We start from the raw sequence: 14,372 nt of genomic DNA on the forward strand, positions 1-14,372 counted from the left end.
ATTCGTGCAGCAAGGTGAGAGCAGAGATGTAAAAACAGAAGGAGCAGGGAGGAGGGTTTAGATCCTTCATCCTGTTGGATCAACTTAACTTTCATCGAGTCACAGGTTGGATTGAAGCCGAATTTAAGTTCAGTGAAATCGATCGATTTCTTCTGACGGGGCAAAGAAAGTTCCGATCTGTGAACGTCCTGATGGAGACGACCTGCGAGTTTCAGGTTCACTCATTTATATTCGTATCTCATGAGACTCTTCGTCGTTGCCGCTCACAGAAGCATCACTTTATGTTTTAAATCAATGTCAGTGAAGTTGTTTCTCACAGTAACGAAGACTCACTTTATTTGACCTGAAGCCGATCAGACTGGTGGAAGCTGGTGCCTCAGTTGGTCGTCCTGCAGCTGAGTGTCGTCACGACGCCGGTTTCCTGTTGACGAGAAGCAGACGAGTCTCTTTGAGAGATTCTCACGCTTCCTGATCTCAGCACCGGGGAGATTATCGGCCTTGTAGAGGCGGATTTCAATTTGATTTTGGGGAGTTTTAATTTGCAGCAGTTACACGGATTACACAGAAACAGAGCAGGGAAAAATAATCACAGAAGGATTTGTAGCGAAGGAAATATTTAACAGAAAAGCAGAAACAAGGCCACAAAACTTTAAAGTGCTTAAATGAATTAGAGGGAGGTTAAGATTCCAGAGCTGCAGGACATGTCAGTGAAGTAATGAATGTGTGTGTGTGTGTGCGTGTGTGCGTGCGTGTGTGTGTGTCTTGTGCGTGCGTGCGTGTGTGTGTTCTGTACTTGTGAGGACATTCACTGACATAATATCCTCCGACCTCCGACCGACCTCTTCCTAAAACCTGACTCTTCATTAAAATGCACTAAAATCGTCTCTTAAATCTCAAACAGGCTGAAAAACAAGATCAGACACTTGTTAAAATTCTCCTCACATTCTGAAACATGATTCACTTTCCAAGACGTCCTCTCCTCCTTCATATATCTTCACACGTCCTCCACCCTTTTAAAACGTCTTTGACAATTTGGAAGGAACCCCCCACTCATCTGTGGCTCCAGCTGCTGTGAGGACGAACACGTCTTTTCCCATGATTCTTCTCCTCCTCCTCCTCCATGAATCAGCTTCACCCCAGTCCCCCCACTGCTCCCCCCGCCACTGCTCCCCCACCAGGCTCCTCTACAGATGAACTGTATCTGTGTCCAGAGGTTGGGATAGAAAGTGTCTGTAGTTGTAACGTCTGCACATTATTAGGTTATTAAACATCCATCCACCTAAACAAGAGGTTTCTAACAGAGGAAAGATGTCTCTCACACACACAGGGAAGCAGCTGCACCTATTATGGTCTGGCAGGTTGCCTAGGAAACCTTTTAGGCCTAACAGGTTGTCATTAGCTGCAGCTGTGCAGCCTCTGGTTGATGGAGCGCCGCTCACACCCGCTGTTTGACTCTGGCGGCCGGCGTCGTCCTGGTAACCCTGAACCGAGAGGTCACCCAGCATCAGTCTGGAAACATGTGAAGACTGAACCTGCTAAATCCCTGTTTGTGTGTCTGTGTGTGTCTGTGTGTGTCTGTGTGTGTAGGCGGGGACAGTGTGGTGGGCTCGGTGGCTCTGAGGATCGTCATGGGAAGCTGGTGGCTCTTCACGCTCATCGTGTGTTCATCGTACACAGCGAACCTGGCAGCGTACCTGACGGTGTCACGCATGGACCACGCTATATGGTAACACACACACACACACACCCTCAGACACACACACACACACACACACACACAGCTCAGTGTGAGTTTGCAGCTACTAAAGATTTAAACAAATGTGAATTCAGACTCAAACAGCATCTGCATCATTGTCTAAATATCTGTTTATCCCACTTTCACACGAGGACACACACTCTCACACACACACACCTCACACACACACACACACACACCCTCAGACACACACACACACCTCACACCCTCAGACACACAACACACCCCCTCAGACACACACACACACACTCACACCCCTCAGACACACACACACACACTCACACCCTCAGACACACACACCCTGTCGTCCTCAGTGATATCAAGATCTCGACCATCCAGGAGAACGTTTCAGCCCCTTTCAGAGTAAAGAATGAATATTTATCAGATTAAACTAAATCAGGTCTTGAGTTATAATTTAAAGGTTTAATGTTTAGAAGCTAAAATCTGAGGAGCTTCGTCTTCTTCTGTCTTTGAGTCCGGAAAGAGAACGAGCAACAAACTGTGACCTGACGGATCCATCTTTTCATTTCATTCTCCTCATTCATATCAGAATTATACAAAATGTAAAATCTGATATCATCACAAATTTAGTAAATAAATTTAGTCTGAGATTCAGGAAGAAGAAACAGAATATTTCATGTTGAAATGTGAACGTTTGACTGAACGTCTGGAACCTGAAGCTGTCGAACCATCACATCCGTTCATTTCACCTCTAGCAGCAGGTTTTAAAAAGTATGAATTTAGTTTAAAGCTTTAAAAACCTGAAGTTTTCCAGAACTGCATCTTTGTGAAATTGAGGTCGTGGGGTTGAATCCTGTCGGTTCAGCGTCGGATTCGAATATTTCTCTTCCAGAGCAGCTTGACGTGAACCTGCTGCTTTTTATTTCAAACACAGAGAAAAACCTGGAGGGGAAAGAACTGTGAGGTTTTATAACACCGAGGAAATAGTTCAAAGTTTCTTTTCTTTAACGTCACGTTGTCGGAGACCTGCTCAGTTTGTGTGTCGCTCTCAGCTGCAAAGTGAGAAACCAGTTTAACTTCAACTGGAACATCTGAGGCCACAACACGTTTTACTGATCAGAGTTTCATCACAACGACAAACTGAGAACGCAACAACTTTTACACATTATTTCATTTAAGACGTTTACTTTTTATTCATTTGTCAGTTTTTCACTGGACAAAATTAACAGAAAGGAAGAACATAAAAAAAAACATAATGAGTATAAGTAATAAGTAAGTAAGCATATAAACGGGACACTCAATATCTCAATAGCTCAATATCAATCTGTTTTCGTGTATGAACCTAAATTAACACCTGAAAACTCAGATATTTTACGTTTTAAGAATTAATCTTTGCTTGAAGAACATTATTTGATAAGAGTTTTAAAAGAACATTTTATTGTTTTATCTTGAACAAATCTTTAGTCTCATTGTCCAAGCTAACATTAGCCTCCTGCTAACATTAGCCACTTGCTAACATTAGCCACTTGCTAACATTAGCCTCCTGCTAACATCTTTGAACTCCTCGTTCTGACTGAAGTGAATCTGATGTGTGAAATGCTTGATCTCCACATCACATGTGAAACGCTTCCATCACCAGTTTCTGTCGAACGTGTGATGTCGTCCGCAGCGTCCTCAGCTGTTTGCCTCCTGGTGGTCACTGTTACGGGCTGAAGATCAAACATGGCGTTTCATTTTTACACGTTTGGTTGATGCGTAACTCAGAGTGTTAGAACATCAAAGTCCGACCCTTCTATTTATCTTCTGAGTGTGTGTGTGTGTGTGTGTGTGTGTGTGTGTGTGTGTGTGTGTGTGTGTGTGTGCGCCTCTTTGAGTGACTGTGTTTTCGCGACGTGATGATTTTAGATTTTCCCGCTGTTCCCTGTTTTCGCCCGGTTCTTCTGGAACAATGTTCCTCGACCTCAGCGGCTCGGTCGCAGCAGCCGACCTGAAAACACGACGTCTGCAGAGGAGAGGCAAATAGAAGGAGGCGGGGGGGCGGAGACACGAGGGGAAGAATAAAGATGTGAAACAATAAAGTTTGTGTCTGAAACAAAGTGAGATCACTGCAGAGGCACATTAACACTTACTCCAAATAAATAAGTATTTTTCCGAACAACCTTCAAGTGTTGACCCGACAAACATGAACCACGTTCAGACTCTTGGACTCCGACTAATCCCTGGTTGTCCTCTGGAAGCGGCTCGGTGTCCTCAGGTGTTTGTCTCTGCGTGGTGTCCTCAGGTGTTTGTCTCTGCGTGGTGTCCTCAGGTGTTTGTCTCCGCGTGGTGTCCTCAGGTGTTTGTCTCCGCGTGGTGTCCTCAGGTGTTTGTCTCCGCGTGGTGTCCTCAGGTGTTTGTCTCTGCGTGGTGTCCTCAGGTGTTTGTCTCTGCGTGGTGTCCTCAGGTGTTTGTCTCTGCGTGGTGTCCTCAGGTGTTTGTCTCCGCGTGGTGTCCTCAGGTGTTTGTCTCCGCGTGGTGTCCTCAGGTGTTTGTCTCCGTGGTGTCCTCAGGTGTTTGTCTCCGTGTGGTGTCCTCAGGTCGTTCCAGGACCTGGTGCGGCAGATCGACGTGGACTACGGGACGGTGCGGGACTCTGCGGTCTACGACTACTTCAGGAACAAAGGGACCAACCCTCTGGAGCAGGACAGCACGTACGCTGAGCTGTGGAGGACGATCAGCAAGAACAACGGGCTGGACTATTCTGTGTCCAGCCCGTCAGAGGGAATACGCAAGGTACACACTGTGTGTCTGTGTGTGTGTCTGTGTGTGTTCATCCATACACACAAAAACACACACTCCTCTGTTTACTCATTACTTAATTGCAGCAGCAATTCAACAATACACCTGTTAGTGCAGCGGTGTCGCAGTGTGTGTGTGTGTGTGTGTGTGTGTGTGTGTGTGTGTGTGTGTTGTTATGTTGTTGTGCTCATAGATCTCCCAACAGCCGATGACAAATTAGTATCACAGATAAATCGGCTCTGAGCAAATCCATTATTCAGCCATTTGCATGATAAACATCCCCCATGATTCTGTGATGACTTCTCTCTGTGGTTACCCTGAACACACACACACACACACACACACACACACTAGAGTAACACACACACACACACACACACACACACACACAGTGTCCAGTACAGAATCATATCCTGGTTCAAACTTCATTCCATGTTTTCTGTATTTTCTGGGACCAACATTGAAAATCTCAAAACCTTAATTTTTCTGAGTAACCAGATTCTTCCTGTTCATCACATAATGAATCTACTGATTGATCCATGAAACTGGGAACTGTCCGTCACCTCCTGTCGACAGAGCTGCGTCTCTGATTGGCTGCTGAGCTGACACCTGATGTCCAGTGTTCCCATAGGATCAGAACCTGAAGGTGTTTCAGTGTCTGAGGAAAGAAAACAGGTCAAACTGGGTCGGACCCGTCACCGCCTGTGTGTGTTTGTCTACAGGCCAAGAAGAGTCCGTACGCCTTCCTGTGGGACATGGCGGTGCTGGAGTACGCGGCGCTGACGGACGACGACTGCACCATCACCGTGTCGGGAAACAGCATGAGCAGCAAAGGCTACGGCATCGCCATGCAGCACGGCAGCCCGTACAGAGACCTCTTCTCTCAGAAGTGAGTGTGCATTTAAACCTTTTCACCTCAGGGACAAATCTGGAGAATCAAACCGTGAAAACATTTCTGAACTTGTGCAGGAGACGAAGAGTCGTTTTAAAGCTGCTGTTATCATCATCGGACATTTTGTTGTTCACAGGTTCATGCACATGAAGCAGGTCGTGATAATCTTCTTATAACATATTCTGGATTTCTTTTGCTCAAACAAACGACCATTTGCTTTGTGCAGTGAAACCTGACGATGAGTTCACGATGGAGCTTCTGCTTTGTTGATCTGGACTCATCAGCCAATCACAGCAGAGAGCCTCTGACTGGAGGAAGAAACCTGCGGCAGTGATGAAGCTGTTGAATCGATGCCCGACGCTAAACTCAGCTAAGCTCAGATGAAAGGAGGCGTATTAAGCAGCAAACGGGATTATTCACGGTGTGATGTGTAAACACAGCGACGTGCACTAATTACTTATTTGATTTGCGAAGCAGAAGCTGGATTTGTTTTTCCTTAATTCATTTATCTCCTTCAGAGGATGAGCTGAAGATGAAATCCTGGAGCCGCGGAGTGAAACCTCGTCTCTTCCAAACACAAATTGATCCCAGTGCGAGTTTACAAAACCACGTTGATCGCCGAGTAAATCTCTGCGTCATTACATCGTGAGTTAACGAAGAATCACACGAGACGACTTTCTCACCCGTCTCGTATCGATCGGCAGGCGAGAAACAGGAAGTACACAAACTTCAGGAAAGTGGCGACTGACGGGGGCTCTCTGGGTTGTGTCTCCTCACCCTGTGGCTGAGTGGGGGCACCTGGGGCCCGAGAGCAGCTTCCAAAATGTAATTTTACCCTGCTCTGACTCCACTCTTGAAGTTTCTTCTTCTCTGGTCTCAGAGTCGCAGCGATCGCCAGGTTCATTGTCAGGCGTCGGTTTGTCCCTCGTCCCTCTGCTCCTCCTCTTCCTCTTTAATTAAGCAGCAGTGTGTTTATTTGGGGATTAGTTTGTGTTGGTGAATGGAGACAAACACTAGTTATTAATGAAGTCTTTACACAGGAGCGAGGAGCGCCGCGCGGGGACGAGCGGGGACGAGTGGGGACGAGCGGGGACGAGCGGGGATAATGTGTCCGAGTGTTAAACTGAGGCCTGAGCTATTGTTCGGCTGCAGAACCATTATCATCCTTTTAAAACCTGGTCCCACAGCTGCTCCATCCTGAGCCTCCTCTTGATAATCCTGCGTTAATAACCTCACTTTGTTTCCTCCGCTGCTCGTTTCAGCTGAAAACTAGTTTGTCCTCGGGGTGTTTCGATGGGGGGGGTACTGTGGCGCACTGACCTTCAACACGTTCACGCTGAGTTGAGCAGATTAAATAAAGCAAATTGGGCTGAGATTTTACTGCAGCTGAACGTAGGTTGTATGTCGCAGTTTGTTTAATTAAGTCCCCAAACTGAGCAGCAAGGGGGCGCTACCGCACCGAAACTCCACGTATCACAGACAAAACATCTCGGGTCACAGAGGAAACTTCACCAACACTCGGAGAAAACGTCTGAAATGATGAAGAGATCAAACATGTTGTTTTCAGACCTGAAAGTCTGAACCAGCGCCCCCTGCTGCCTTGTCTTTTACTAACCAAGTGTCGATTCATATTCTGAGCTGGAACCAAAATCAATCCAGCTCTTATTCTGAAAAGATGAACCCTCAATCGTCTGCTTTCAACCTGGCAGAAATAAAACGCTTGTGAAAAGCGACAATTTAGATTAGAATCGACTCAACGCTTGGTTTGAAGTGACGTGAGAAGCTGAACTTTCTCTCCACTGCAGCATCGATCCGCAGCATTAAGCGCTCGGCTAATTGCCCATAACGACCCATTTCAAAAACAGAAATTCAGCTGTGACGAGCGCCGCTTTGTGCAGGAGGCTTTTTACTGGAGTGGATTTCATGAAGGAAACAGCCGAGTTTCTCTCAATCAACAACTGAGAAATACGACACGTTGTTGAAAGTCACATTTCTGACGCTCAGCGGTCGAGTTCATCGAATCGTCTCTTCTAAAAAGATTCTGTGGTTTGTGCAGAAACAAAACGTCAGAGCAGAAGTTCAGTGTTTGACCATCACACGTTTCTCCTGATGAACATGAATCTGCAGCGGGACACGACGACGCTGCTTCAGAGAGTCGGACAGAAAGAGTCTCTCAGTATTTACTTTGCAACTTTCAGCTCAACACATCATATTGACATCAAGTCTTTATTGATGCATTTTCCCTTCAGGATAAATATCAGGTAATATTCTTTGAAAGGCTGAAATCTAATAAAAAGATTTTGGACGATTGAAGCTCAGTTCTGAAGTGAACATAATGTTTTGATATTTGGCTGAAATATATGTTTTTTGCTACGAATCAAATGTTGTATTGATTATAGCTTAAGACTCTTTCTGTGATCCGTTCTAAAGGCGGCTCTGACACACAGGCCGAGTTCTGAAAGAAGCCGAGTTCTGAAAGAAGTGTTTTTCATGTTGTCACAGCTGCAGCTTTAACATTCAGCCCAACACGACCCTGGATCAACTCAGAATCCTGTGTGTGACTCACCTGCTCCTCTCTTCTCCTCCAGGATCCTGGAGCTGCAGGAGAAAGGCGACCTGGACATCATGAAGCAGAAGTGGTGGCCTCGCACCGGCCGCTGTGACCTCAACAGCCACGCCGGCGCCAGCCCCGACGGCCGCTCCCTCAAGCTGCACAGCTTCGCCGGCGTCTTCTGCATCCTGGCCGCCGGCCTGCTGCTGGCCTGCCTGGTGGCCGGGCTGGAGGCGTGGTGGAACAGCAACCGCTGCCGCCAGGAGCAGCCCAAAGAGGTGACTGAGCACAGGGCCCGGCGGACGGGCCAGTGGGGGGAGGACACTGCCACACTCTACTTTAAGGATCCAGCCGCAGACGCGAGCCCCGACTTAGTGGAGCTCCAGTACACCCAGCTGTAGAGGAGGGTAGAGAGCGCGGGGGGGCAGAGGGCGCTGACCTCATCAGGCCACTGATTGAAATCAAATTTGGTCTCTTAGTATTATGATTATGATTATTATTATTATTATCATCATTATGATTATCATCATTATTATTATCATCATTATTATTATCCATTTCTTTTTTCCACCTCCTCCCACCTGAACTTACAGAGCTCATCTCCTCCAGTGCAGCTCAGACCATCACGTCTACTAACACGCTCATAAACAGCAGCTCCTCCTCCAGCGGGGGGGTTTCGGGTTCGAGTCTTTACGAGCAAACTGAGTCGAATTAGCTACAACAAGAAGGATGTGGCTCCCGGCTCGTCCTGCGTGTTACAGCCGAGAGCGCCCGCGGACTTTAATCATTAATCCCCACAGAGTCCACTCGTCACCATTCAAGTGCCTGCTATTGAATTATTGTTATAAACTCATTTTCTACTGTGAAGCTTTGGTAATTTCCTGCACCCGAGGGTCTGAGTGCAGATTATAATTAGCAGGCGGGAGAGATGGCTCAGGCACACACACACACACACACACACACACACACACACACACACACTTTAAACACGTTTTCCTTTAAGTGTAAAATCAAAAGACATAAAGAAACAAAAAGTCGTTAACAACATCGGAGAGAATCTGAATCTGCGTCTGATCGTTATCGCAGCTGCTTCGTGTCCTGTCACTCAAACACACTCAGGAGGAATAAAAACACAGCAGCCAATTAGAACCTGACTCTGTCATTAATGAAACAGTTACACAGGAAGAGCAGTTAATTAATCATTCATGCATCTAATCAATATTAATGACGACAACAAGGAAACATCTGATGATTAATACACAGATTCATGGATTAATTATTTGCAGCTGATTTACAACACAGAGGATTTAAATGTGTCCCAGCAACAGATTTAATATGAATTTAACTATCATAACTTGTTTAAGTGTGAATGAGCGTTTAAATGATAAACAAATGTTAATCTGTAATTATACTAATTAGGTATAGATGTTATAAGAGATAAAGAAGATTTCGAGAATACGGCTGTAACGTAATGATAAAATCTCTTCTCAGACTGTTTCATTTGAATAATCTTTATTGATCTGAAGAATTTGAAACATCACATAAATCAACATCTTTCATGTTCACACAGAGTGAAAATACATATCAGCGGCATTAGGTCACAAATTGTTAACGAACACATCATCATTATATTCTGTTTGTTAAGTGACGTTTAGTGTTGAACATTTTCTTCATCGCACAAAAAGTGTTGGTTCCTGAATGTGCTCCTTCCAGATAGAGGATGTGACTCCACAGGAAGGTAGAACCTAGAGTCCGGAGACACACGTTAAAACACATGAACAGGAACCCAGCTCAGATCTCGTTGACACAACTTCTGCCCCTCGACAACCACAACAACACAATCTGCTGTAGAACATGTGCAGCTCAGCACGTTAGTCATGTGACAGGGGACAGACGAAGCTTCCACGTGGATCCATAAACTAAAGTGTGAGCAGACGGTGAAGTGAACGTCCTCTAGTAAAAGATCTGTGTCCCACATCCTTCGCCCATGAGTCCTGCTACTGTCACTGTTTCACGTCTTATTGAAGATTATATGTCAATGTGGACGCCCGTGTTGTCTGTCTCCTCTCCCTCTCTCCATCTATCCCTTTATTTCTTTATTTACACTTGACTGTCTGATCTCGTGCAGGTCACTAAGGATTACAGACTGGCAAGGGTTTCTGGTCCATTGACATATAATGACATTACAACTGCTTCATCGGAGGGGAGGAGGGACATTTGGACAGAGAGAGAGAGAGGCTGGGATGAAGCAGAAGCTATTGATACAGGTCAGAATAGAATCCTATACAATGATTTAACAAAAAGACCCAAATAATCGTCTAAACAACACATCTGTGCCTTCAACGACCACTGTGATCTGCAGACGTTTGGTTTGTGGTCACTTCTAAATCTAGAATCTAGAAAAACAGGACTCGTCTGGTTTTTCTGTGGCGTAAAAGATCTGGAAACAAATCTCTGGTTTTCTCTCCAAAGATATTTGACTAAATATGACAAAGACATAATGAGCATTAGTGGTGATAACACGTTATATATTCATTTTTAATCTATTTCCACCATAAACTAAATGACAGGATCACAAGCTAATGGTTACATTTCTATTTATTTATTTCTAGTTTCCTGAAGCTAAAACTGTTTAACAGGCGATGATTTACTTCACAAATCTTAAATCCCACATTTTATGGCTCATTCAACCATCAACTGCTAAAAGTGCTAAAGCTAATTAGCCTCAGCAGAGAGGATTGCAAGGATTGAAATTCTAAAAATAATTTCCAGAACCAGAGAATTTCAGCTTTAAACAAAGAACAACTCATAAAAGTGAAAAACTGAAATCTGAAAGTGAATTTGTTGTTTAACTCTACGCAGACGATTCGATATTATACGTTTAAACTGGTGCTCGACCTCCTGTTACCTCATCATTAATGCTGAACCCCCCCGGTCATCAGAAACCGTCCTGGTGCTTTTCTGTTTGTTCACTCAGACATTTATAACTGTGTCGACACGTCTCATAAGGGCTGACCTCTGACCTCTGACCTCTGACCTCATGTTCGCCTGAACCTGGTGAACAGAATAAACAAGTTTCACTGTGAATCACAAGAAATCCGACAAACGTCTCTGTGCCTTTTAATTTACTCTCATTATCGACTTAACTAAAGTAACTTATCACTAAACCTGTCTCTGGCGCCATCATTAGGTCAAACTGTTGAATTCCCATCAGCCTCGGGGATGTCCTGTGCTAACGTTAGCATCTGGCTCAAAGTATCTGTGCCTCACTGAAAAAAACAATATATACGTTGGTGAATCAGAAAGTTTTTGTGTCTCAGCCGAAATAAATGAAAACGATTCGGGATCACTCGATTGTTTACGCCTCAGCGTTCGTGGTCTCGTCCGCTGTCGACTCGTTCACGGCAGAGACGCTGATGTAAAGTCCACTTGTTCCAAACTGAATTCTGAGCCAAAGGTTTCAAAGAGTCACACGAATCCTAAAAGAACCCGAAACAACTGAAAACTGTTTTTATCACAGTTCAGCACCAACCACTCGACAGTTTGATTCGTAACGACGCAAGAGAAAGAGTGATTTAACTCCTCCGCTCCACCGGGAGCGCTCTTCAAAAGAGCTGATTGTTTTCTAAATGAACCGAAGCTTTCAGACGCCGGCTGTTGTTTTCTTCCTCTTCGCCCACATCGGCGCTCGCTCTCTAACGACTGGACGAGGTTTAATCCCAGACGTTTATTTATTCAGGCGAGATGCCAGTTCGCCGCTGCAGCTGAAAACATGTTTTAATGAGGCGGCGGCCGCTCGGAACAAAAACCTGCGCTCAGACGCTTTAATCGTCTTTGAGGGCGTCTCTCTGAGGCTGAGAGGAACCGTTCACACCTCCTGCATTAACAAGTGTTTACGACTTCTCGACTGGAGCTCGATCTTTTCCTTAAGAAATACAGCAATAGATAAATATACAAATTTATTAAAAAAAATTCCTTGTCAACACTAGAATTAATAACATATCATTTTAAATAAATTTGAGGAAATTAACAAAAATATAGTTGTGTAATTCGTTAAAGTTATAACCCTTCAGATTTCAGTCGTGGTTGATTTGGCGACACCTGTGGTTACTGGTGGTAACAGCAGACACTGTTTACTACCACAGATATATGCTACATACTGATCAGCAGGGGGCAGCAAACACACTTTTAGCAGCTTTTGTTTACCAGAAATGCAAATATAGAAGAAAAACTACAAGATTCGACACTATATTTTTTTTGTTAAAAATCGAAAAAAATTTAGGAGCCGCAGAAGTCGTGACTAAACGCTGACGAATCATTTTCATTTCCTGTGGCTCCTTCATAATAAAGACATGATACAAAAAACAATACCAACCGTACTATTTAAGCACACGCATCATTTCCTGTTAATTTCTCTGCCATGAACGTAATGAAAACAAAACTTTGGAGACATCTTATTAAAAAAATATAGAAAATAGAAAATAAGTTTGAAATAGTAAAAATGTAAAAAGGGCCCAAATTTAAAATCGACAGAAACTGTTCCTCAGTCGAATCTGCAGGGGTGGGTTTGGGGGGGCTACATTAGTAAAATCCTGGCTCCGCCCCTGCTGCTGACATCACTGCAACATGAATATATGTGTGATATTAATACACAGTGTAAATGTGTCATTGTTCTGAATCTCACTCGTGTTTCTGTGACTAATCTCACTGATGCTGGAACAACCGACTTCGTGAGTTTGTTGTAAAGTGACGACTTGTTTCAACGAGCTGCGTTCAGACGTTCAGACTCAAACGTTTTACAGACGAGAAAGAACAACAAACAAACACATGTTTAGTTAAACGCAGAGACACGAGTTTACACCCTACGTTTATTTATTTAATTTCGATCTAAGATCCAGAGTCGATCCTGAAGCAAAACAATCGACTCCTCAGTTTCTAAATCTCACGAGAAAACAACTCGAATAACTTTACAACAAACCGAGTCCGTTCGGCTCCAGGATCGTTTTGCTCCAGACATCAAACCTTTACTTCTCACCGGCCAAGTTTGATTTCAAGTGTTTGTGACTAATTGGTTTGTGGCCTCGGTGCTCAGCGGGTCAGACGTCAGCCCGCCAATCAAAACTCAAAGGCCAAATTCAGTGTCAGAAGGAGAATGTGAGGAGCAGCATCAGACCTGAATCAGTCTGAGAAACCGGCCCGTCGCCAATCTCAGCCTCTGTGTCCCCCCCCCTGTCTCCCCTCTGTCCTCCACCCCCCCGCTCCTCCTCTGTAGGACAAGGAGGTGAATCTGGAGCAGGTGCATCGTCGTATGAACAGTCTTTTGGACGAGGACTTGGCCCACAAGCAGATCCCCGGCCCCTCTATCGAGATCTCTGCGCTGGACATCGGCAGCATGCAGCCCAGCCAGGTGCAGGGGCCGGAGTCCGTGCGGGACTACCCCCCCTCGGGCCACGCTGTGACCACGTTCCTCCCCGGGGAGGGGGCGCCGCCTCCTCCTCTTCCCCACCCTCACCATGGGGGGACCCTAGGCAGGACGCTACCTCTGTCCCAGGGCCCTGGCAGCACAATGTTGCCCCTGCACCACCCGCTCAGCAGCTCCAGCCTCAGCGGCACCATGCAGTGCAAACACAGGGCCCCCAACGGGGGGCTCTTCCGACAGAGCCCTGGCAAGACGCCCATGCCAATGTCCTACCAGGCAGTCTCCGCAGGACCCATACCCGAAGCCATTGAGGCCACTCACAGTACATCCATATAGGGGGGCGTCAAATTGCATCATGACGAGTGTGTGTGTGTGTTGGAAGAAGGGCTTAGAGGAAAATTATTATAGAAGAAAAAAAACAAAATGTACAAAGTAAAAGATTTTGTATCTCACTTCCTGTTCAGAAACGACCACGTCACAGAGAAACAGGGGGTCGGAGGAGTGTCGGGGGTCAACCTGTCTCCTGTACATACGTGTAAATACCAAGAGAACGAAGTGAGGTCAAAGTGTATTTTGAATATTCTCAATTTTTGAAGTTGAGTTATATAAAAACAAACAAAACGAGCTAAAAAAATCGTATATAAACAAGATTAAAACGTTATGACTGTTTGAATGGCTTTGTACATTTTGTTCAATATGAAACAATGACGCGAAATTCATTGTGATTGTTTTCTAAGTGCCGAAATTTAACGATGTCTCTCCACAACTCATCGATGTAAACGACTACCCATGATGCACCACTGTAGGGACATTTTAGTGTGGGACACCTACTGTTATGCACCTCTGTACCGACCCTATATATCTTCAGCATCGGACGAAAAGTAATCACCTTTCATTTTCATTTGTACTGAATCTATGAAAATAGTTTGTTTCCGGTCGAAACGTGGGGGGGAGGGGTGGGGGGGGTTATCTGGTTCATATTTTTCACAGTCGTTTGTTTTTTTATACAAACTTT

At 45.1% G+C, this 14,372-nt stretch overlaps 1 protein-coding gene across 1 annotated transcript in view; it reads left to right on the top strand.

The window, feature by feature from the left end:
- The window catches only part of grid1b (glutamate receptor, ionotropic, delta 1b), a 268,042-nt gene extending 254,322 nt beyond the window's left edge, over nucleotides 1-13,720 (top strand). The window contains 8 exon segments of the mRNA XM_047338469.1: nucleotides 1-14; nucleotides 1,588-1,726; nucleotides 4,294-4,489; nucleotides 5,218-5,384; nucleotides 7,976-8,216; nucleotides 10,067-10,161; nucleotides 10,163-10,205; nucleotides 13,211-13,720. The exon segment at nucleotides 1-14 is cut by the window's left edge and continues 326 nt beyond it. Of these exon segments, the coding sequence (XP_047194425.1) occupies nucleotides 1-14; nucleotides 1,588-1,726; nucleotides 4,294-4,489; nucleotides 5,218-5,384; nucleotides 7,976-8,216; nucleotides 10,067-10,161; nucleotides 10,163-10,205; nucleotides 13,211-13,693 (1,378 nt within the window). The 3' untranslated portion in view covers nucleotides 13,694-13,720.
- The last annotated feature ends 652 nt before the right edge of the window (nucleotides 13,721-14,372 follow it).

Source organism: Hippoglossus stenolepis, chromosome 21 (genome assembly GCF_022539355.2).
Source record: "Hippoglossus stenolepis isolate QCI-W04-F060 chromosome 21, HSTE1.2, whole genome shotgun sequence".
Lineage (NCBI taxonomy): Eukaryota > Metazoa > Chordata > Actinopteri > Pleuronectiformes > Pleuronectidae > Hippoglossus > Hippoglossus stenolepis.